General features: G+C 41.2%; 1 protein-coding gene across 3 annotated transcripts in view; it reads left to right on the top strand.

The window, feature by feature from the left end:
- The window catches only part of ATG10 (autophagy related 10), a 237816-nt gene that overhangs the window by 157506 nt on the left and 55115 nt on the right, over positions 1-25195 (top strand). For 2 of the 3 annotated variants that reach the window (XM_060235743.1, XM_060235745.1), the window contains 2 exons: positions 11027-11153; positions 19282-19379. In XM_060235743.1, the coding sequence (XP_060091726.1) occupies positions 11027-11153; positions 19282-19379 (225 nt within the window). The remainder of the gene's footprint in view (positions 1-11026; positions 11154-19281; positions 19380-25195) is intronic. The other variant, XM_060235744.1, reaches the window with a different exon arrangement.

Here is a 25195-nt window from a genome sequence, read left to right as displayed (position 1 = left end):
GTACCCAGTTTGCTGGGGGGAAAGTGTAGATGACTGGGGAAGGCAATGGCAAACCACCCCGTAAAAAGTCTGCCGTGAAAACGTTGTGAAAGCAACGTCACCCCAGAGTCAAAAATGACTGGTGCTTGCACAGGGGACTATCTTTACCCTTTTAAAGATCAGTGTAGTATTTAACTCAGTACAGAACCAAATATTGCTCTTAAAAAAAAATCAAATGAAATATTTAAGTTAAGGTATACTGGAGGAGTGGGATACTAGAATGGGATGCTAGAGTAACTGTTATGTGAAGGGACTGGCAAGCTGCTGAGGGGAGGTGGGTGTTTACTGCATTGCCATTGTCCCTGGCCTGATGCCATCCATCACTTCCCATGTGAACAATAAAGCTCTGGGCAAATGCTAGAGCAAAATCCAGTGTGATCACATCCCTTATGGGTTGTACTGAAAGTGATGTCATTTTGTTGGGCCCCATCTATCACATCTCATTTTGTCTGGCATTTCCCCGTCACCTCAGAAGATGTGGCAAGGATGAGCGGTCTCCCACCAAACTGGGATAGCTGGAAATCCTGTGCCAAGCAAAGATTTTATGGGACTAAAGGACTTCTCAGAGATGTTTTAGAGAAACAGAAATGATAGAACTGAACACTGCTAGTCCAAGGTGGAAGCTTTGTGCAGTACAGTAAAACAATAGTACAGAATGCTCCGATATGTATACTTATTACTTATCATGTGAGCTTGTGTCTGGCACTTTGTTCTTTATGGATTATTAATCATCCTGTCAATTAGTAATTTTAAGTTACATATTTTCTGTTATGCAAATAGACTTTCTTATATTGGCTTCATATAGATCTCTTGTTCTGAATGTGAGATATGCTACTTTCAGATGATCCTTTTGAAGTGCTTTGGCTTCTTCATGGCTCTGGGTTATTTAAGACATTTCTGACGTGTTTCATTCTGAGTCACTTTCCTGGTGAACTTCTGATACATTTATTTGCTATTTTTTAAACCTCTGTTGTGCTTGAGTTTTTCCCTGAGGCAGTGGAAATAAGAGTTGCCAGGTATTTCTGGCAACTGGCAGTGGATGGAGGAGACATTGGGGGAGGCCTATACCAGTGTCTCAGCATTGTCACCAGCAACATGGAGACATCACTTATGGTGTGCACTGAAAGTGATGTCATCACAGCACAAGGTCATTCTATTATTTGGGCAATAACTATGGTAGAAACTGAGATACTGGGGTCGGCCTCTCCTGCTGCTGGTTAGGTCTCCCTGCCAGCCAACTGGTGGGTCAGGCCTGGAGGGATCTCCTGCCTCTAGTGGCCGGATGGGAACCCTAGATGGAAAGCCCACACTGCATGCTGTTTGAAATGCTGTTTTGAAGTCCCTGGCTCCTTCTGCACTCTATGTAAATCTGCCAGCAACAAATTTAGCTACAGGAGCTGCTGGGACTTTTGAATTCCTTTTAAGGGCAGCCCCCTCCTCCTCTTTCTTCTTTTAAAAGTGCCTCAAATTTCCATTCTCACTTCAAGGAACTACAAGGCAGGAGCATAGAAAAAGCAAGGTAAATTAGCAAAGTGAAAGTGTCCATCGTTCAGTTTTTTAATAATAAATTTTGCTGATTCCTGGTCTAAATCTAAAATAGTACATTTAATTAAAACAAGTGTAATAAAATTATCAATAGTGGTTTCCTTTTGTCTAGATGCAGTTGTAATCATGGGTAAGCAATCTTCTTGGGGTTGGTGCCAAGCTAGCCTTCTAATTTTACTTGGAAGGAAGTTCAACAGCTGGGATGCTATTGTAGAAAAGGATTTCCCTGAACAACTGTTAGCTGTAAAGGTGAATCTATCACAGCTTCTGATGCAAGTCTTAACTGACGAATAGGTTCACATGGGAGCAAGTGGTTTTAAAATGGGCACATAGATTAAGCTGCAAACTAGGATTACTATAATGTCCCTCATTTGCAGTGTTCTCTCTAAGATGGGTTAGTGTGAGCTAGCCCGCAAGTATTTAGCTTGTGGCTCACGCATTTTTGTCTTAACTCAGGAAAAATGGCCCCAGAGCAAAGTAATTTATGCAGTAGCTCACAATTTTATTGCCAGTAGCTCACAACTTTATTCCAGTAGTTCACAAGACTCCACAGCTTAGAGGGAACACTGCTCATATGGATTAAAATCTATATGTATTTCGTTGTGTGAATTGGCCCCATCTTTTGACATTTCAGAGAGCTCTGAGAGAGAGCAGATAAGGTGCTATAAAGGTGAGGTTTGACTTTCTAAACAGCTGGGGAAGTTGCTGAGAATTTCTGAGTTTGTGTGACTGCTGAAAATTTGAGTTTGTGGTTGCTGGGGAACTGCTGTTTGTTTGGTTTTAGTGGGCTGAAGGTGATTGTTGCTGAGGCTCCACCCTCTTTGCATTATTAAACTGCGCCTTGCCAGAGGTGTGAGCTGAAGGGTGAGAGCTAAAGGGCTCTTACCCTGGGGGCTGTGTAAGGACCAGGAACCCAGATCCCTATTTTCCTTGTGTTCCCAATAAGGTAAGTAGACCCTTCAGGAGAGCCACATAAACAAACAAACATTTAAAAGAGGACTGTATATTTTAAAAAAGCTATCATGAAGGTAGAATGCCAGCAGGGGGGTGGGGGCTTTCCAGTGTTTTGCACTGAGTGTCACATGTATGACTATCGGCCCACAGGACAGAAGTCCTGGGTGTGTGCTCGATGCAAGGAGCTCCTGGTCCTCAGGAAACAAGTTCATACCCTTGAGGCCGAGGTGACTGACCTGGAGAAGCAGAGACAGTAAGTTAGGCACTTGGAGAAGACTCTTGGGGACGTATTAGATGAGCCCCACTCTGAACATGGCAGCTCCGTTGCTGTCACGGAGCATGAGGGTCGAGAGGGAACAGGGCACCGTGCTGAGGACAAGGGGAATGCGCCCTCAGAAGGGACCTCTTCTTCAGTTGGCGAGCGGATATCCTTTCGCACCAAGGAACCATCCCTGGACAGGGAGAGAGGGGGGGTCTTGGTAGTTGGTGATTTCATCCGTAGGCAAGTAGACAGCCGGGTGGCAAAACCGCGTACTGACCATATGGTGACTTGCCTGCCTGGTGCAAAGGTAGCGGACATTACACGTGTTGTAGATAGGCTGATTGACAGTGCTGGGGAGGAGCCAGTGGTCGTGGTGCATGTTGGCACCAACGATGTGGGGAAATGCAGTTGTGAGGTCCTGGAGGAAAAATGTAGGCTGCTAGGCGGGATACTTAAGGCCAGGACCTCCAGGGTAGCTTTCTCAGAAGTGCTACCTGTTCCACGTGCAGGGCTGAAGAGACAGGCACAAATTAGAAGTCTCAATGTGTGGATGAGACGATGGTGTAGGGAGGAAGGGTTTAAGTTTGTTAGGTACTAGGATGCTTTCTGGAACAAGCGGGAGCTGTACAAAAGAGACGGTCTCCACTTGTCCCTGGATGGAACTAGGCTGCTGGTGCTTAAAATCAAAAAGGTGGCAGAAATGTTTTTAAACTAAATCTTGGGGGAAAGCCAACAGGAGATGAAATGTCTCTGGTTCGGGAGGACTCATCTCAAAGAGATGAAGGGTTAGCTGTTACTTTTCTACCGGGTAATGGATCAGAGTTGTCCACTGAGATGGTGACTAACAGTATGGACTGTCTGCCAAAATCTCAAGGCAGCAGGAGGAAGGTTGTGGGCCTAACTTGCCTGGGAAATTAGAGATGTTTGTATACAAATGCTAGAAGTGTTCAAAGTAAAATTGGTGAGTTAGAATGTTTAGTGTTGGGAGAAAACATAGACATTGTGGGAATTTCAGAATCTTGGTGGAATGAGTAGAATCAGTGGGACACGGTGATTCCTGGATATAAGTTATATCGGAAGGATAGGGAGGGAAGGGTTGGAGTTGGGGTGGCTCTGTATGTCAGAGAGGGTATATAGTCCATTAATAATGAGGTTGTAGAATTAGATTCCCTTTTAGAAATGCTTTGGGTCGAAATAGAGGGCCCAAAAGGAAATTTAACTATGGGAGTTTATCGCCCACCAAATCAAAAGATGGAGGACGATTATAATATGATGGAAGGCTTAAAGATAGCGGCTAAACTTAAAAACTGTGTCATAATAGGTGATTTTAACTACCTGCAGATTGATTGGGTCAATATGTGTTCAGGTCGAGAGAAAGAGATTGAGTTTCTAGAGGCTCTCAATGACTGTGCTATGGAGTAGATGGTCTCTGAACCTACGAGGGGTGGGGCGATCCTGGATTTGGTCCTAAGTAATGCCCAAGACTTGGTGAGAGATGTAAAAGTGATCGCACCGCTCGGGGGCAGTGACCTTAACATTATTGATATCACCATTTGTGTAAATAGGGAGTTGCCCCAAAAGACTAGCACAACCATGTCTAACTTTAAACGGGGTAAATTCTCTGAGATGAGGAGGCATGTGAAGAGGAAACGGAAAGGAAAGGTAAATACAGTCAAAACCCTTGGGGAAGCTTGGAGGCTATTTAAAACTACAATCCTAGAAGCTCAAATAAAATATATACCACAAGTTAGGAAAGGCACAAACAGGTATAAGAAAAGGTCTGCATGGTTAACAAACAATTATGGAAGCTGTAAAAGGTAAGAAGGACTCTTTTGAGTGGTAGAAAGTTAGTCCAAGTGAGATTAATAAAAAGGAACACGGGCTGTGGCAAATCAAATGCAAGACTGTGATCAGGCAGACAAAAAAGCGACTATGAGGAGCATATTGCAAAAAACCTAAAGACCAACAATAAAAATTTCTTCAAATATATCAGAAGCAGGAAACCAGCCAGGGAGGCAGTGGGGCCCTTGGATGACCGAGGGGTCAAAGGTTTACTGAAGGAGGATAGGGAAATGGCTGAGAAGCTAAATGCATTTTTTGCCTCCGTCTTCACTGTGGAAGATGAGAAGTGTTTGCCCGCTCCAGAACCACTAATTTTGGAAGGGGTGTTGAAAGACCTGAGTCAGATTGAGGTGACAAGAGAGGAGGTCCTACAACTGATAGATGAATTAAAAACTAATAAGTCACCAGGTCCAGATGGCATACATCCAAGAGTGCTGAAAGAACTCAAAGTTGAGCTTCTGAATCTCCTGCCAAAAATATGTAATCTTTCATTGAAATCTGCTTCAGTTCCTGAGGACTGGAAGGTAGCAAATGTCACCCCCATCTTTAAAAAGGGTTCCAGAGGAGATCCGGGAAACTACAGGCCCGTCAGTCTGACTTCAATACCGGGAAAGTTGGTTGAAAGCATTATCAAGGACAGAATGAGTAGGCACATTGATGAACACAAGTTATTGAGGAATACTCAGCATGGGTCCTGTAAGGGAAGATCTTGCATCACTAACCTGTTACAGTTCTTTGAGGGGGTGAAAAACATGTGGACAAAGGGGACCCAATAGATGTTGTTTATCTTGATTTCCAGAAAGCTTTTGATGAAGTTCTTCATCAAAGGCTCCTTAGTAAGCTCGAGAGTCATGGAGTATCAGGACAGGTCCTCTTATGGATCAAAAACTGGCTAATTAGTGGGCTTCCGGTCTGAGAATCCAGCTGGTCTGCAGTCTCCTGAATAAGGGGAAACTTAATTCTCTGTTCACGGTAGTAAAAAGCTTCCTTTCGGCTTTCTGCCTACATTTCTCGGAGGAGATCTTTTTGAGGCTTTGAGGACTGCTGAAGAAGGGTGGCGTTTCCCGTATCTACAGAGGATTATAGCGCCATTTAATTGGCATAAGCCTGTCGGGATCTCATTCTCTTTTGGAACTGATAAACATCTGAAAACTGAGAAGACTGAAGTTTAAACTGCATAGCTGTAAAGAGGTACTTGATTACAATCTCTCGCTCTGAGGCTTTTTTAAGCCTATCTAAATAACATTGGAAGGTGGGAAAGATCGAATTACAAAGAAGGGGAGGTGAGGAAAAGAAAATTTAAAACTTGGACTCTGTTAAATTAAAGACTTTGAAAGAAACTGTGAAAGAAAAGAATTGTTTTGAATACCTGTGGTGGCTGACGTATGCATCGGTGTCATAGCTCTGCACTTGCAATCGATATAACAAGCACTCCAAAGATCGCGATAATTGGAGAACGTGAATTCGGGCCTAGTGAACCAGGAAGTAAAGGCTGAAACGGGACTAACAAAGAAGGTGAGAGGAGCAAGAAGAAGGCCTACATTAGGAATTTTAGCCATAGAGAAATTACGATCGCCATTTTGAAGAAAAGAAAATTGTCAAAAACTGTTAAAAATCAATATTTAAGCTCAGGAAGGTCGGAGAATGGCAAAATTAGTCTCATTTTAAAGGGCAAGTTCTAAGCTATTAGATTCGGTGTTGGACTTTAGAATTGGAGATTTTAGAATTTTTGGGGGTTTTTTATGTCAGAAGAAAGACAAACTCGTGCAAGAGCCACTCTTTGGACAAAATGCAAAGTCAATTTGATGCTATGGAGGCTAGGATTATGAAGGGTGTGGAAAAGATATTAACAGCTTGTGAAAAAGAACTTAAGAAGGACACTGGAGATCTTAAAAAAGAAATTGAAGATTTAAAAAATGAGGTGGTTGTAGTGACAAACAGAGTCAAGGATGTTGAAGAGAAAGTTAATGTACATGCTTCCACCTTATTAAAGCTACAAGAGAAGGTAACAGTACATGACTGCAGCTTAATGGAAACTCAAGTGCGTCTGAGAGGAGTACCTGAAGGGGAGGAAACTGATTTAATGGAATATATGGTGAAAATAATTGCTGACTTTTTCGAGGAAGATCCTGAAAGGTCCAGAAACATGTTTGACAGTATGTACAGAGTTAATTCATCATATGCAAAAGACAAAGGCCTACGAAGAGATATAGTTATAAAATTAAGGACAAAAGACATGGCAGGGAAAATTCTGAATAAAAACTTTCAAAAGGCTCTGACAGTGGAAGGGAGCAGAGTCAAATTAATGAAAGAGCTGCCAAGACAAGTGATAAATGACAGGAAGCAATACAAGAGACTGACAGAGAAGTTACGTGCTGAGGGAACGAGATACAGATGGATAATACCTGAAGGTTTGGGTTTTGAGCTACGTGGAAGAAGGATTACAATAAGGAATGAACAGGAGATGTGTAGCTTTTTTGAAGAAAATAAAGACTTTGCACCATAATGGATTACAAATTACTATCTTGGAATAAAAATGGACTAAATTCACCACAAAAACGAAAAGCAACATTTCATTGGATTAAAAAACAAAAATGTAATATAATTTATTTACAGGAAGTTTATATACAACAAAAGGATTACAAATTTTTATGGAATAAACAATTGGGGTTGGAATTTTTTTCATTGGCGGAACAAATGAAAAGGGGTGTGGTTTTTTTATATTAAGGAACAATTAGAGCCAAAATTGATATTTAAAGACAAAGATGGAAGATATGTAGCAGTGGAAGTAATGATTGATGCAAAGAAAAAGTTGTTATTAGGACTATACGCACCAAATGGTGCAAAAGATATTTTTTTAAAGACATCAATCGACAGTTGGATGAAGTGTCCTATGAACAGATCTTGATGATGGGTGATTTTAATGGTACAATACAAAACAATATAGATAGGTCTAGCCAAAAGGGCAATAACAAAGAAGGGAAATTACCAAAATCTTTTTTTGAGTTGGTTAAACAAGAAATCTTGGAGGATATTTGGAGAAAATTTAACCCTGAAGTAAGAGACTATACCTTTTTTTCAGCAAGACATAATACTTTTTCTAGAATTGATATGTTATGGGGCTCTAAAAATTTGGGCCTCATAACTAGAAAAGTAGAGATTCTTCCAAAGATATGTGCAGATCATAATCCAATATTTTGGGCTACAAAATTGCAAAAGAAAACAAGAAGATGGAGAATAAATGAGGATTTGCTACAAGATAAAGAGACTGACATTTCTAGAAAAGGAAACCATAGCTTTTTTCGAAATAAATGATACTAATGATATAGATTTCCAGACGGTTTGGGATACTTACAAAGCAGTAATGAGAGGAATATTGATTGATTACATTGAATAATAAAGATAAGAGGGCAAAAGAAAAACAGATGTTGGACATTCAAAATGAAATAAAGAAAAAAGAAGGGGAACTGAGAAAAAGACCAGGGAAAAAGAAAATAATAACTTCGGCGGGAGTCTAGAAACGGAGGGAGGGGGGATTAGAAAATATCATATGGGTTAGGGATAGAGATGATATAAATGGATATTGTTACCATATGCTATTAATAAAACTGTTTAAAAGAAAACTGGCTAATTAGTAGGAAGCTGAGAGTCTTTGCAGTGGAGGACGGTAAGCAGTGGGGTTCCGCAGGGCTCAGTACTGAGTCCCATGCTCTTTAACTTGTTCATTAATGACTTGGAGTTGGGAGTAAGCAGTGAAGTGGCCAAGTTTGCAGATGACACTAAATTGTTCAGGGTGGTGAGAACCAGAGAGGATTGTGAGGCACTCCAAAGGGATCTGTCGAGGCTGGGTGAGTGGGCGTTAACATGGCAGATGAGATTCAATGTGGCCAAGTGCAAAGTAATGCACACTGGGGCCAAGAATCTCAGCTACAAATACAAATTGATGAGTTGTGAACTGGCAGAGACTGACCAAGAAAGAGATCTTGGGGTCGTGGTAGATAACTCACTGAAAATGTCAAGACAGTGTGCGATTGCAATAAAAAAGGCCAACGCCATGCTGGGAATTATTAGGAAGGGAACTGAACACAAATCAGCCTGTATAAATCGATGGTGTGGTCTCATTTGGAATTCTGTGTACAATTCTGGTCACCGCACCTCAAAAAGAATATTATAGCATTGGAAAAAGTCCAGAAAAGGGCAACTAGAATGATTAAAGGTTTGAAACGCTTTCCCGATGAAGAAAGGTTAAAACGCTTGGGGCTCTTTAGCTTGGAGAAACGTCGACTGCAGGGTGACATGATAGAGGTTTACAAGATTATGCATGGAATGGAGAAAGTAGAGAAAGAAGTACTTTTCTCCCTTTCTCACAATACAAGAACTTGTGGACATTCAATGAAATTGCTGAGCATTCAGGTTAAAACGGATAAAGAAGAAGAAGATATTGGATTTATATCCCACCCTCCACACCGAAGAGTCTCAGAGCGGCTCACAATCTCCTTTACCTTCCTCCCCCACAACAGACACCCTGTGAGGTGGGTGGGGCTGGAGAGGGCTCTCACAGCAGCTGCCCTTTCAAGGACAACCTCTGCCAGAGCTATGGCTGACCCAAGGCCATTCCAGCAGGTGCAAGTGGAGGAGTGGGGAATCAAACACGGTTCTCCCAGATAAGAGTCCGCACACTTAACCACTACACCAAACTGGAGATATATATATATATATATATATATATATATATATATATATACTGTGTGACACAGAGTGTTGGACTAGATGGGCCATTGGCCTGATCCAACTTAGCTTCTCTTATGTTCTTATGTTTTAATTGATACATTATTTCCCCCCTCTTATAGTGGTAGAAAATGTTATCAAGTCACAATTGATTTATGGCAACCACATAAGAGTTTTCAAGGCAAGGGATGTTCAGATGTGGTTTGCCATTGCCTGCCTCTGCATAGTGACCCCAGACAGGTGGCTTCCCATCCAAGGCCTTTTCAGTGCTAACCCTGCTTAGCTTCTAAGATCTCACAAGATTGGATTAGCCTGGACTATCCAGGAGAGTACCCTTCACTCTTATAGTTAAGCATTGTCCATAAACCTTGTGAGCCGCTTTCTGTAGCCGCAGCCCAAGGGAGCCTCACTGCCCCCGTCCCGCTCTACAGCACCTCCCCTCCCCCCCTCCCAATTTTATTTCCTGGGAAACTGGTGGTGAAGCCGCCTCCACCACCAATCAGCTAATCCGGCCTTGCTGCGCTCTGAGCACTTTCAGCGATTGCCGCTTTTTCAGCAGTTTGCTTTTTCAGCAGTTTGCAGAGAGCGCCGGAAGGTCGGCATAGGAGCTGCTGGCCTTGGTGCGGCTTTTTCTGCTGATCAGCTGATTGGCGGGGCAGGGGTGGCCTTGAAGGAGCCTTGGGAGCCAGCACTTCACCGCCAGTTCCCAGGCAGTAAAAATTGAGAGGGAGGGGGCTTCCTAGGCAAATGCTAGTTTGCCTAGTGGGCGGGCCGGCTGTGGTTTGTAGTGGTTAAGTGCTGTAGTGGTTAAGTGCATGGACTCTTACCTAGAATAACTGGGTTTGATTCCCCAGTGCCCACTCCTCCACTTGCAGCTGCTGGAATGGCCTGAGTCAGCCATAGCTCCAGCAGAGTTGTCCTTGAAAGGGCTGCTTCTGTAAGAGCTCTCTCATCCCCATCTACCTTATAGGGTGCTTGTTGTGAGGAAGGAAGGTAAAGGAGATTGTGAGTTGCTCTGAGCTTCTTGAGCTTCAGAGTGAAGGGTGGGATATAAATGTAATATCATCATCTTGTTGTTGTTCTCCTCCTTCTCCTCCTTCTTCCACAGGTAGAGCAATCAACTGATTTGGACATGTCCTCGCTGCACACAACATAACTTTCCTCTTTTTAACTGAATTCTTAGGGAGAAAAGGTTCTGCAGGTTGCAGCAGAATCTGGTTGTACATGGTGTTGATTTGCTGGTGCTTCTGGTGTCAGTGTCACTAGGATTCTCTCTGCAAAATTCTGGAGGAGTTATATAGTTTAAAAGATGTTAATGGCAAAAACTGAACAGATCAGCATCTATGCAATATTTTAAAAATGTAAATTAAAAATGCAGACAGACTGTCTAAAATCATGGGGGAGGATATAAGACATATCTAAGCTGGTGTTTGAAATTTGGATATGGAACTTCATTGTGTTAGTTGAAAAGGTGGGAGAACCTGGTTTCTTTTCACAGCTGTGACCAGCACTGTGAACTCTCTTTGTATAGTATGTCTGTCTTCCCCCTTCTTCCTGGCATTATTAATCAAGGCAGTTGCTGTATAATCACTAAAATGGTCCATACAATGTTATAGCTTACGCACACTTTATAAGCATTGGTATTTGTTGTTTCAGGAAGCACTGGATGACTCTCAGGTTGCTGGAATCCATGTGGCATCAGAGGTGATTCGCTATGAGTATCATGTTCTATACTCCTGCAGCTACCAAGCTCCTGTGTTATATTTTCGAGCATGTTTTTTAGGTAAGATATCTCCTAGATGAAATAAATATTTAAAAGAAAAAATGTACACAAATGTAAGAGAATTTGAGTCACAAAATAGCAGGGATATAAAAAAGATGAAATATGTTGGGTTGGTGGTGGTTTGTGATTCATTTCTCCTATATTTCAGATTATATGAGTACCTGTATCCTGGGGCAGATGATATCATCTCAGCTTGAAGAAGTTTGATCTTTAGACTCCTGGCAGAAAGCCTGTAGTTGACTAAACCTGCTAGCCATTTTTCTTTAAATGATAAAAAAAAATCTTAAAGCTAGAAGTAGCTTTAAGATTAAGATGAACAAAATACCTAGGCCTTGGATATGGTAAAGAATGCTGAATATGGACTTTATTAGAATTTTAATTTGAACTAATAATGCACTGTGATTGGTAATTATTAAATGTAGAAAGCAGCTTTGCATGGCCATGTTTCTAATCATTGCAGGAAGATTTTTTAAACTCTTCATGTGACCACTCATTTTATCTGTGTTCCTTTTTATATCTTGGTTGTGGCCCTTTATTACGCTGTTGGAAAACTGAAACATTCTGCTTCTTCTGAGGCCAGTGGCCACAACTCTGATTTCATCAGCAGGAATAGAGTGATCATACTGGAATGCACTGCCTGTACTTTGCTCTGCGTCTACACCTGGGGCTGGAGAGGGAGTTGGAATCCTGAGGTCATTTCTAAACTTAGCCTACTGTATAGCAGCATCAGTAGCTTTTGTGTTTGAAATGATCCATTAGCTTTATCTAGCTTAGCACATCTGAATGTTGCTAGTGGTATCTTTTTCTTTTTAATTAAAAAGTAGCTTAAGCTGCTTTGAATGTGTTTGGTAGATTTAATCACTCTCTGCCTTTATATTGTTCATGGCTTCTAATTTTGCCATGTTAGCGTTTTAACCAGCTCTTTGGATGGAGAAAGAAAATAGAAAATTCTTAGTCTCCTCTGGTAAAAGGGATTTGAATCTGAAGTTCATTTTCTCACAAATGACAATTTAGGGTATATTTTCAAGTTAGGATGTAGGGAATTGGGGACATCTCAGGCTCCATTGCCAGTAATAGTTCCCTAATTCACACACACCACACTGCAATTATATGCTAGTGGTTATTGCAAAATTTAACCAAGTAGTCGTACACTGTTGTTTAACTTACTTGCAGACAGGAGAATAAAGAAACTGCATCTACTCAGGTCACATTAGCACTTTCCAAAGATATAGTAAGAGGAAAATTAATTTATTTGTGGTGCAGAAAAATGTCATCTTTGTATTACCTGGAACAGTATGCCATTTACATGAAGGGGGGGGGGGGGTGGAATGATGTTACTGCAGACAGAGGAAATAGGGCAGTTCTTTCTTTCTTTCTTTTTTTTTTACAGTACTGTATTTTCATATAATTAGTATTCACTATAAGCAGTTAATCACCAGAGAAGAGCTCCCAGAGACAAAACAAGTTGTTTAGCTTGTCAGCATCAGGGAATCGGAGGTGTTGAAACATGACTCCTTATAGTTGGAAGTGGATATACAGAAGCTGATGGATGATCTAATGCATAGTCTTTGTATTGTGTGCCAACAGCTCCCCTTGCAGTACAGAATTTTAATTGTTCCTATAAGTATAATTATACATTTTAACATGCTTCTTGGGAGTCTTTCACAATAAAAAATAATTACTTTTGGAGAATTTTTTGCAGCAACTTGGGGCTTCTTTTGGATCTTTTTAGCATTTTCTCCATAGTGGATGACCTGAAGAGACAGACATATTTTGTTCAGTAGGCTTCATTCAGATACCCTTAGACCTTACAACAGCAATGTGGGAACCACTGAAGATTTTTCTTGAGCTGCCGTTACACATTTAAAGGCCAGCAGTTCTGTGGGTGGGGCTTGTCTTGTAGATCATACTGTGGCGTTGTCACCTGTCTGGGGTTTGATCAGATGGCAGAAGCTCATATGATTGACCCTACTCATATACAGTGGTGACCTTCTGAATATGTTGTGTAAACATGAATGAGCAGCAAACCAAACTCCTAATATAATTTCTATCAGGTACCTCAGTTGTTTATACTACTAATAATATACTAATAATGATTTAGTTACACTCCAGTCCTAAATATGTATGTTGGCATATCTGCCTGAATGTTTGGAATAAAATAATAGTTTGTGACATTGGGTCAATATCATGTTTGGTGTGTTCACTCTAAGCACTTTCTTGCTGTCTTAGCCAGTTTTAGGATTGTGATGCTAATATAAATGGTAAAAACTATTTTTTAGATTTTTCACAATATGAAGACTATGTAGATGGAGGCATGCTAACCTTGATACTCATTTGTACAAACATGATCTAAAAATATGGTTTCAGGGGGTTGGAAATATTAGTGTAAATGATATAAGAGGAAACAATTTTCCTTTGGTGGTATTTCTCTTTCCTTACCTATCCTGGTCTTTGTTGATGATTCACTTTGCATCAGCTATGGATCTTCTTCGTGGTCTCTGTGCTTCACACTCATGGGATAGAGTGCCTGCGCCGATCCCCGAATTGGTAACTAAAAAGCCTTGGATTTTTTCGCGCTCGGCGCCAGCAGGCATGCGCAGGCATCCCAGTGTGCATGCTCGCTGGCGCCAGCGCAAGAATCCCGCCAGTTCCTTTCTGACCGCTGTGCTGAGAGGGTCTCCTTTCGTGTCCCCGGTCGGTAAAGTAATCTTGGATTGCTTTTTTGCCTGCTGTATATAGCTTGTTTGTTATTTTCTTAGTGTAGTTAGTTAGTTAGTTAGTTGTTAGATAGTTAGTGTTGTTTAAAAAAAAAGTTTGTTGGACTTGCCCTTCGGGACTCGATTTTCCCCCCTCAGAGGCTTTCCTGGGTGGGGTTTTTTCCTGGGCATCTATGGAAAGACGTTGGTTTTTTTTAAAAAGGTGCCGCTCTTGTGGGAAGAAGATAGCACACACACACACCCCGACGGCCATTCCCTCTGTCTCCTCTGTCTGGGCGAGGGACATCGCATTGATTCTTGTGCTCACTGTCTGAGTTTCTCGAAACAAACTCATAAGAACAGAGCTGCGAGGCTTTCGGCGGCTTTGGTCGAGTTGGCACTTCATCCTCAAAGAATGGCATCGGGCCCATTGTTACCGATGGGTGAGGCCGCGGCCCCGACGCTCACATCGGCTGAGACTTCACCGATCAGGACCGAGATGCCGGTCGAGTGCGGGTGTTCCATGAAACGGCCTTCTAAAGGGTAAGTGGACACCCCGGCTAAGAGGCGTCGGAATGATTTGGGGACCCGATCATCCCCGCTGAAGAAGGGGAAATTGAAGGAGAAGCGGAAGAAGAGACCATCCCGCACCCCTTCACCTTCGCATGACGCTTTGACATCGACAGCTCCACCGAAGAAGATCTTGGCGTCCCTGTGTCATAGCCCTTCGGTGTCAAGAGGCAATGCTTCGCAGCTGCGCCTATTGGCATCGGAGCATGAGATTGACCTGACTCAGCGCTCCCACTCTTCAGGGTACAGGCGTCACAGTGAGAGCGACTCGGTCTCGGAGGTGGAGGTGTCAGCACCGATGGAGCTTTCGGCACCGATGGATCAGGTGAGAGGCCGGAGAGAGCTGGAACCGACTACAGTAGCTCGTCGCTTCCCACCGCTTTCACCATGAGAGCAGCGCCAATGGCCTCCTTGCTCTTATCCTTACCCACCGTACCAATGGTACCCTCCTTGCGAGTTCGCAGACTGAGACCAGCACTCCGAGGCATCGCACATGTCCAGGCCGTCTCAACATTCTAGAACCCTGTGGGTTCTCTAGCAGAGTCCAACATGTTTTCTTGAACAGCAGGAAACTTTCTACCTGCGCTTCCTATGATAGGAAGTGGCGGAGGTTTCCGCAGTTCTTAGTTGATCTTTCAGTTTCCCTCCAAAGAGTGGGATTGTCGGTAATTTTTGAGTTTTTTGTTATCTCTGGTGGACGCTGGCCTTGTTTTTTCTTCCATCAAGGTTTATTTGGCAGCAATTTCTGCGTTCCATGAACCAGTTGAGGGGCACTCTGTTTTTGCACACCCTCATTCTAAGAGGTTTTTGAAGGGTTTGCTTAGGCTTCATCCTCCATTGAGATCACCCCCACAGTTGTGGGATTTGACTTTAATGTTGGACAGGCTGACTCGACGTCTTTTTGAGCCGATGGCCACATGTTTGCTACAGCTTCTATCTTGGAAGACTGCTTTTTTGGTAGCCATTACATCCGCACGCCGTGCAGGGGAGCTCACTGCTATGCGTTGCGACTACCCATATCTAGTTTTCCAGGAAGCTGGGGTGTCATTAGCTCCTGATATTTCTTTTCTCCCCAAGGTGGTTTATCAGTTTCACCTCAACTTAGAAGTTTGGTTGCCAACTTTTCATCCTACACCTTCCTCGGATGAGGAATGTAGATTGCATGCTCTAGATGTGAAGCGTGCTTTATTGTTTTATTTAAGTCACTCCAAGAGTTTTCGTAAGGACCAGCAGCTTTTTGTTTCTTATGCTGCTCCTAAGTTAGGTTCCAGAATCTCGTCTCACTGGCTTTCAATATGGCTCACTGAGACTATTAAACTGTGTTATTTGTTGGCTAAGAAGCTGTTACCTGGGCCTATTCGTGGACACCCTACAAGAGCGATGGCGACGTCGATGGCGTTCCTGAAAGGCGTTTCCCTGACGGATGTTTGCAAGGCTGCCACCTGGTCCTCTCCGCATGCCTTTATGAAGCACTACGCGATGGACGTTCATGCTCAATAGAGGACTCATCTGGGGGCTGCGGTGCTGCAAGCTGTTTCTTCCGGTTGACCGTCTTCCCGCCTCCAGGTATGTCTTGCTTGCTAATCTCCCATGAGTGTGAAGCACAGAGACCACGAAGAAGATAGACAGGTTGCTTACCTGTAACTGTAGATCTTCGAGTGGTCATCTGTGCATTCACACTATCCACCTTCCTTCCCCACTGCTGACGGTCTCCCTCCAGTAGGGGCTTCCAACGGTCAGGAAGGAACTGGTGGGATCCTCGCGCTGGCGCCAGCAAGCATACACACTGGGACGTCTGCGCATGCCTGTTGGCGGCGAGTGCGAAAAAATCCCAGGCTTTTTAGGTACCAATTCAGGGATCGGCACAGGCGCTCTATCCCATGAGTGTGAATGCATAGATAACCACTTGAAGATCTACAGTTACAGGTAAGCAACCTGTCTTTTTAATGCATTTGTGTGCACTGTGCGTAATTTCTGGTGAAGTGTGTCAAAGAAGGTGCTGACAACAGATAAATTAGAAATGTGATACTAGCCTGTCTTAGCTTACTTTTTATTAAAAAAAAAACATGCTTACTTCTATTGAATTTCTAGAGAATAATAGTAATTCCATTATCCAGAGTTACTAATCCTACTTATTTGGTAGTAAATTCACTTTAAATCAATGAGACTCACTTTTAAACAAAGTACAAACATTTACAGTGTCACTAATGTACTTGAGCATCTCTTCAAAATGTACCTTGACAATCAATCGTAATATCTTGTTATACTCCATTATGAATATTAAGCACTCTTTAAAAAACAACTTTATTCATTTCTTCATGAAATGTATCATTTTCTGTATCCCCAAAGCCTGAGAGCTTGATCTGCACTTTACTTTTTTGAACCTGGGTACAAAAATGCCAATTTAATTAGAAAAACACACAATTGTGAATGGTGTCTTCTGGATTAAACTGCTGAGTTCCCCCACAATAAATTTGTTAGAGACTAAAAGATTGTGTCTCAGTCTACTGGAGACCTGGGAACACTGAACAAACCATCAAAACAGTCTTACCTCAGAGACAGACACATCTTTGACGTTTCCCGGTGTCCTCTCCATCAACCAGCCTTAGAAAGGGCTGCCGCTCTATTGTGACCTCACATAGTGTTTCCTCAGAGGCCATGACAGCCACCTCTTTCCTAGAAGTAAATTGCATCAGTGGATGTTGTTGAGCTGTTGCCTGTGTATTGTGAACTGAAGCCTCATCAGGAAGTTTTCATTGCATTGGGACGAAGTGGAATTTCAGCTGACATACTATTACCTTATGTGAATTTTGAAGTGTGGAAGCTCAAATGGAATCACCTCTGAGGAAGAAAAACTCTTATTCCAAAACATGGCTTATATCTGGAATATGTGTATTTATTTGGTGGATTCCTCATATAGATGCATTGTCTTTATGGTGTTGAAACTTTGTATGGACTTTATTATTGAAACTCTGTTACATTTATGAGATTATTCAAGAGGACTGCTTTGTTTGTTATTTACCAGGAGGGCTCTTTTTTTAGCAGGAACTCTTTTGCATATTAGGCTGCACACCCCTGATATGTAGCCAATCCTCCAAGAGCTTAGAGGGCTCTTAGTACAGGGCCTACTGTGAGCTCCAGGAGGACTGGCTAAATCAGGGGTGTGTTGCCTAATATGCAAAGGAATTCCTGCTACAAAATAAGCCCTGTTTACCAGTAAATTCTATTGTACTTTATTAGTGCTTTGTGATCACAGTTTATTTTAATTGATTTTGGCCACCTCTTTCCTGTCACTTCCTCCCCTCCCTCTTCCCAGGACAGATGAGGATTGGGCCACTGGGGAAGCTGATAATCAGAGGCTGTTGCTAGGCAACCAAGGTTGGTTCTGTTAGTAAAGGGAGAGCCCTCAGCTGAACATAATGCCATGGCATACAGTCAACCCTCCAAAGCAGTTATTTTCTCCGGGGGGGGGGGGGCGGGGAGGAGATCTGTTTGGCATTCAGTTGTGATCCCAGGAGATCTTCAGGCTCTACCTGGATGTTATACAACCAAGAGAGAATCATGGAAGAGTAAAAGCCTGGGAAAAAACATGAAAAATAATTACAATTATAACTACAATTACTGCCTCTGATGGTAATGTCCTCTAAGTCACCAAGGCTTTATCAAAGAGGCTCAGTCATAGGTCCATTTCATTCCAACAAGGGCAGCAAAGTCTCAAGCACCTTGGCACTGTCTTGGAAATGGTGACTTAGTTGACATTACTGTCAAAGGCTTTAACTTGAGTCCATGTGAAATCAACAAGATAAGACCATAAAAGATTCTGGAACAGGCTGATAGAGTCATGGAATGGCACAAGCACTTTCATTGGAGCCTTTGAATAGGCATCTTTTCTCTTTGGTATTGAAGCGGATAAGAATACCTGCTTATTTGGAACATGTGAAAGGACTGCATCTTGATATTCAGTATAATTGTGAAATTTATCTGAAATCTAGACTGCTGGACTTTGACGTAATGAGTTTTTGTAAATGATTTTGGATTATTACAATTGTAGTAAAAGGTTCTTGTATAATGTATGTAAGACAGTCTGATAGATATGATGGAATGAAATTCCAAAGCTAAGATTCATCTTTCCCTTTATTTGTATTTGCTATTATTTCATGGCCTATCCCAGTGAACTTGTAAATATTTGTACTGTCCCTTAGACGTTATATATAATACATTGATATTTTCCTGTGATTAGTTATTGGCTGTTGTTTTGGCTTCTCTGTGTTTATAGTTTCCCACATTTAAAGTTAATACTGGAGAATAGTAAACAGAATTTTATCATCCATTTTGAATAAGTTCACAAAGTAAGATAAAACTGAATCTGATTGTAACAGATTTCAAGTTGTATCTAAACATGACATTCAAATGTTAATTGGATGAATAAATCTTGTTTATTTCACGGACATGAAAATGTCAGTGAAATAAAACTATTTATCATGGGATAATAGCCTCCTGACATCTAATAAATGCCAAGATGACAATACTTATTGAAAAAGTATTGAAATATTCTCATGTTTAAAAAAAAAATACTCAGAACTACACAGTAGTGTAGCTAGTATCTGGAACATGAGGAACTAATACAGCAGTATGTGAGAATCCTGCAAAGGCTTACAGCAAAATAACATTGGCATACAAACTATATTTTCTGTACTCTTCCCACAAAATATATAATTATTGCCCCTCTAAATAATAGTTACTGTAATTCTTCCTATTCATTCCTGGGTTTGCTTTTAGATTCAGCCATATATTGCATGTTTATATGTGGAGATATATTTTAGAATTAATTTTACAGTAGAGTGTGTGGATTTTATTTTCAGACGGAAGGCCTTTAACTCTGGATGAAATATGGAACAGGGTTCATGAATGCTACAGGGAGCGTCTCTGGCAGGGTCCATGGGACACCATTACACAACAGGTTTGAGGCTTCATAATCTATTATAATATTATAAAACAGATTTCAGTACATGAAGAATAGATGGCATTTTTCTAGTGCAACAGAATGTTTTTAGACCAGTAGTCAGGAAGAACTCTGAAACTGAAGAATTACTTTTATAGAAGTGAGAGATATTAATAGCAGCAAAAATATTAAAATACTAGGGGTTTTAAAGCACAGCACTTTGAATTCTGAAGAGCTATCCTCTGGTTTTGTTGTTATGTTCTGAGCAACTAAAAGGTAATGTTCATAAAACCTCCACGTGGTCATATGATTTTCAGCAGTAACAAGAAGGCAGTATTCTTAACAAATTAACTATTAAAATATTATGCTTGAAAATTATATTTTAAGACCCTAACATTATTTTATAATTTGCTGACAGTCTTCTCTGATTCTGCTCCAAACTTCAGCCCCATCACTTTTTGCTAATGATGGTCACATTTCCCCTGGCAGTATCAGGTGGAGGTCTTGAAGACTACTGGGGAGGGAGAAGATAGGACTTGAAGGCTACTGGAGAGGGGTAAGATCTCCTTCCACTAGCAGAGTTTTAGTAGGACAGAATATAGTATATTTTCTTTCCAGATTTACATGTGTAACGAATTGAATTCCCAGTTCAATTGTGAATGAGAATTTTCTTGCAAGAGACTGTGTCATTAGTACTACTATTAAGGAGACAAGAAATCCGCTGTGCCCCAGCTTCACTTCAGCCCTGCTCTTAATTCAAGATTGATGCTGGAATGCACATACTGAAAATGGAATTGACTGAATAAATAAAGCATTCTAAGTTTGATTGAGGCCACATGCAGCAATGTAATGAACATTGTCATTAATCTATCGCAGATTGATCAAAATAGGAGGATAACATCATAATACATGAATACATTTCTTTCTGTCAGCTGGGATGCAATTATTCTATGGAATATGTATTTGCAAAACTTGGAACCCAGACATACTTTAAAGGATCTTTTAAGAAGGAGGGAAAGCACAGGGTTTTGAACCAGAGAAGAATCCTAACCTCTTTGGCTCTTTCTGTTTTTTGTTTTGCCTTTGGAGACATTGGATGGGAAGGAGATTAAATGTAGGAGTGTGCATTTGGTTTATTTGAGCTGAAAAATAACCCTGAAAAGATACTTTACTGGTATTTGGGTTTTTTTTTTTTAAAGCCGAATACAGATTATTGAATCAGATTATTGAATCTGATTCAGCTACTGATATATAGCTGAGCCTGAATAAAAGCCTTTAAGGAACAGCTTGGAGAAGGTGTTTAAAGAGACAGCAATCTCTTTAAATATCTTCTGAGTTCACTCGCTGAGCAGTGGTGCAACTCAGTGAGTGAATTCCTCCCCCCATAGAAAGCAATGGGTCACTTTCTTTTAAGGCCCGTAGAATTGGACCTCTGGTCTAGTCTTTTTAAAACTTGGGGGAGGGGTCTGAGGAGAGGCATCAGCTTCAAATTGTGGTGCAACTACCTCAAAAAACAGCTCCCACAGAGCCCCAAATACCCCTAGATACATTCGCCATTATATCCTATCAGAACTATAATGGTCCCTATAGGGTATAATGGAGCCAAAAAAATTCAGGTTTCCCAAATATTTCCTGAAGCTGAATACTATACCAGTGATGGCATTCAGGAATATCAGGAAATACCGATATTTTGGGGGATCTTTTTCGTGGTCTCTGTGCATCACACTTATGGGATCTATGGTGTCTGCACCGGTTCCAATCAGTGTTATGTAGCTCCACTAGAGGGATTTTTGTGTTCCTGCCTCTGAGCATGCCCAGGGACTTCATCACACATGCTTGGGAGGTGGGGCAGGAAGATCCTGCCAGTTCTTTTCTAACCACCACACAAACAGGACTCAGATCCTTGGCTCTCCGGTCGGTGAACTTATTTTCTTCATTTTTCTTCTACTATTTCTTCATTGTTCCGCTTCTTCATCGTCTTCTTTGAATTGTTTCTTCAAAAAAAGAAAGAGGGAGAGAGATACTCTTTTGCCTCCTTGGAGGCCCTGACCCCCCCCTTCAACATTTTCTTGTTCTCAGAGCGGCAGCAAATGCACCCCTTTGGATGGATATTCCTTGTGCCTCCTTTGCCTGAACAAATCAAACACACCGACTTTTACGTTCATTGCCGTAAATTCAGCAAGCAAATGGGCAAAAACTACACTGCTCGTCTCCAAACTGCTCTACTGGCTTCGGTGCTCACACCTCCCAAAATGGACTGTGGTTCTGCTGCAGAGAGTGCCACCTCATTGGCCTCAGTATTGCTGATTTCTCTGTCAAAATTCTCAAAGGGTGCATTGGCAATTGATTCTGAAGCTTCAGCTCTGAAATTGAAGCCAAGTTCGACTCCAAAATCCTCCTCAGCTTCTCTGACAAAGTGAAAAAAAGATAAGATGCACAAGTCATCTAAGGAGCATAAGTCAAAATGCAAACCATTTCTGACCCTGGGTGGAGTCCCTGGGCATGTTCAGAGGCAGGGACACAAAAATATAGTGCAGCTACATAACACTAATCAGAACTGGCGCAGGCATCATAGATACCACAGGTGTGAATGCACAGAAGACCACTCAAAGATCATCAGTTATAGGTAAGCAAACTGTTTTTCAATATCCTCAAATCTGAAAAACTCTGGGGGTTTTTTTGCACAGTGCTAATTAAGAGTGGTAATGGAAGAGAAAGATTGCTTTCCAGAGCCACGATATTCTATCCCTATAAAGAAGTTGAAGTGCCCACTTTAAAAAAATTTGAAACATTATGACTGCTATCTTCCCTTTGATTTGGAAGACTTCTTGATGAGTGTGGATTGGTGTATTATATAGATTGGTATATTATGATACTCTACATCAGAAAAAAGGGAATTATATTTATTGTTATTTAAAACATTCAATCAAAGAAGGTAGCACAGTTGAGCTGTGCCTCAAATTATTTCTTTCTTAACTTATAGCCAGTTTCAAACAATGCAACGATTTGATGACAAGATTAGAAAAATAATGTAATAGATAAATAATGTTAAATTATGCAACAAATGGATTAAAAAATTGAAAACAATGAAGTACACAGAAAATAATACATGACAAGCACTGTAGTAAACTGTTTTTATTTTTAAAAATGTATTTAAAACATTTCTATCTGCCTTTTCACACAAATAAGGCAAAGGTGGTGGACATCAAGACATTAAAACCTTTAAAATAAAGATTAGATAAATTAATTCAATAAAAACATATAAACTCACATCCACACATAACACTGTCAGAACAAATAACAGTTGCTGGGAGTATGCCAATCAAAACACTGGTGGGAGACAGATGAATCTTACTGAGGAGCAAGTTCCAAAGTTTTTGCTGTATAGCCAAAAAGGCCCTTTCTCAGGTTGCCACCTGTCTAGCCTCAGATGGCAGGAGCACCCAAAGATGACCAGAGTGGATGGATAAGTTCATAAGGCAGAAGCAGTCCTTAAGGTATGCTAGCAGTAAGCAGTACATGGCTTGAATGCTTATACCAGCACCTTGAATGGGGATCATAATCAAACTGGAAACCAGTGTAGATAGAACAAGGTTGTAGTGATATGGTCTCTGCAACTCTGTCCAGTCAGTATTCTGTACCAACTGTAGCTTCTGGAGAGTCTTCAAGGGCAGGCCCACATAGAGTGCATTGCAGAAATCTAAAAGTAGGGCATGCAAGATCTTTCCTGCCAAGGAAGGGTTGCATCTGGTTTATCAGCTGAAGCTGATGAAAGGTACCTCTCCAAACTGTTTATCCAAATGGAGGCCCAGGTCCTGCAGCACCCTAAGCTATGAATCTGCTGATTTAGGGGAATGCAACCACATCCAGAACAAGAAATATCACATTTCCTGGGTCAAATATTTTCCCCACCAGTAGCATCTCTGTTTTGTTAGGATTAAGTTTCAATTTGTTAGCTCTCATCCATTCTAAAACAAGGTGCTTGTTCAGAATTTCCAAAGTGTTCCTGGAATTTGCTGAAAAAAAGAGATAGAAGTCATCCACATATTGGTGGCAGTTCCATCCAGATCTCCAGATTACCTCTCAGAGCAGCTTTACATAAATGCTGAAAAGCATGGAGCACAAGATGGAACCTAGTGGGGCTCTGTAGGCCAGAGGTCAAAGGATGGAGCAACAGTTCCCCAAGATCGCACTCTGAAATCTACCTACAAGGTAGGACTGAAACCACTGCAGAACACTATATCATTTGTTGTTATATGATCCAGTAAAGGAATAACTGACGCATTAATAATTCAGGTAGAGAAGATGAAGAGGGCAGGGAGAAATTATGAAAATATTTATAAAATAGAAAAGTATCAAAGTGATTATTAATATAACAAGAATGGAAGATTTGAAAATAAAGCTATGTAGGGTAAAATAAAATTATGATTGAGGAAGGCGTCTAAAATTTTGATGATGTCAAATGCTTACTGTGATATATTGTTGTTCAGTCGCACTGTCGATTCTGACTCTTTGCGACCCCATGGACCAAGTCACGCCAGGCCCTCCTGTCTTTCACCATCCTCCGAAGTCTGCTCAAATTCATGTTAGTTACTTCAGTAACGCTGTCCAGCCACCTCATCTTTTGCCATCCCCTTCTTCTTTTGCCTCCTGTTTTTCCCAACATCAGGATCTTCTCCAGTGAGTGCTCCCTTCTCATTTGGTGGCCAAAGTATTTGAGTTTCAGCTTCCAGGGAACAGTCTGGGTTGATTTCCCTTAGGACTGACTGATTTGATATTCTTGCAGTCCAAGAGACTCTCAAAATTCTTCTCCAGCACCACAGCTCAAAAGCATCTATTCTTCTGTGCTCAGCCTTCCTTATGGTCCAAGTTTCACAGCCATACATTATTATTGGGAATATTGTGATATAGGCAGCAACAAATTAGACACTTGTTTAGCATTATAATGTGTTGTCAAAATGGATCACTGCAGTTCTAAGCAGAGGTAATATAAAGTATTTGCATTTATGAATTGAGACCATTAATTAACAACACCTCTTTAGAAAATTTTCAGGTAATGAAAAAACTTAGTTAAATCTGATTCGAAATAATCCAGTTTTGTGTAAAGATGCTTGTGTTGTTAAAATATGGATTTTCATTTTCCAAGCTGCTCAACCTCTTCCCTTTTTATGTCTATTATAAAAATACAAATAAAATAACTGCTTTCCCTGAGATATATTTTATTTCAAAGATTTGTATTTAATCTTTCAATAGAAAGATCCTCAAGGCAGCTTACAAAGGAATAAGTACAGCACAATTAGAAAAATATCTAGCAACTCTTGTACATCTGGCGGTCACAGAGTCCAGAAGATCCTTCCCTTCATCTCTACAGGCTGCAGGCAGTTGGCATTTAAATAGTTCCTTCTGATAGAACAGGTGGAAGCATGCTCTCTACAACTGCTTCATTTCTATGTATTGGCTAAGTCCAGTCTGCTTCTCCACTCCTCCAGAGGTTCTTTTTCCTATTCCTGAAAAACTGGTTGGTTTGTGTTTGGAATTTTAAGAAATCCTTTGCTGCATAAGTAAAATTGTGAGTTCACATTCAGCTAGAGCTCATAAATGCAATGTAACACTTGAAACAAGTGGTCAGATAAACTAATTAGAAAGGGCTGCTTGAGTCTAAAATTATAGAGTTTCAGAAGAAAAAATAAAGTCAGAGAACCCATTCACACCTTGGAATTCTCTTGTCATGACAATTGTGGGCATGTGTGTGCCCACTATTGCATGGAAACAGCTGATTGCATGATATGGAAATATATACCTGCAGGAATTGATTGTGATGGTTTATACAATGT

The sequence above is a fragment of the Heteronotia binoei genome, chromosome 4, assembly GCF_032191835.1.
Source record: "Heteronotia binoei isolate CCM8104 ecotype False Entrance Well chromosome 4, APGP_CSIRO_Hbin_v1, whole genome shotgun sequence".
NCBI lineage: Eukaryota > Metazoa > Chordata > Lepidosauria > Squamata > Gekkonidae > Heteronotia > Heteronotia binoei.
This window is presented reverse-complemented; position numbering and strand designations above follow the sequence as displayed.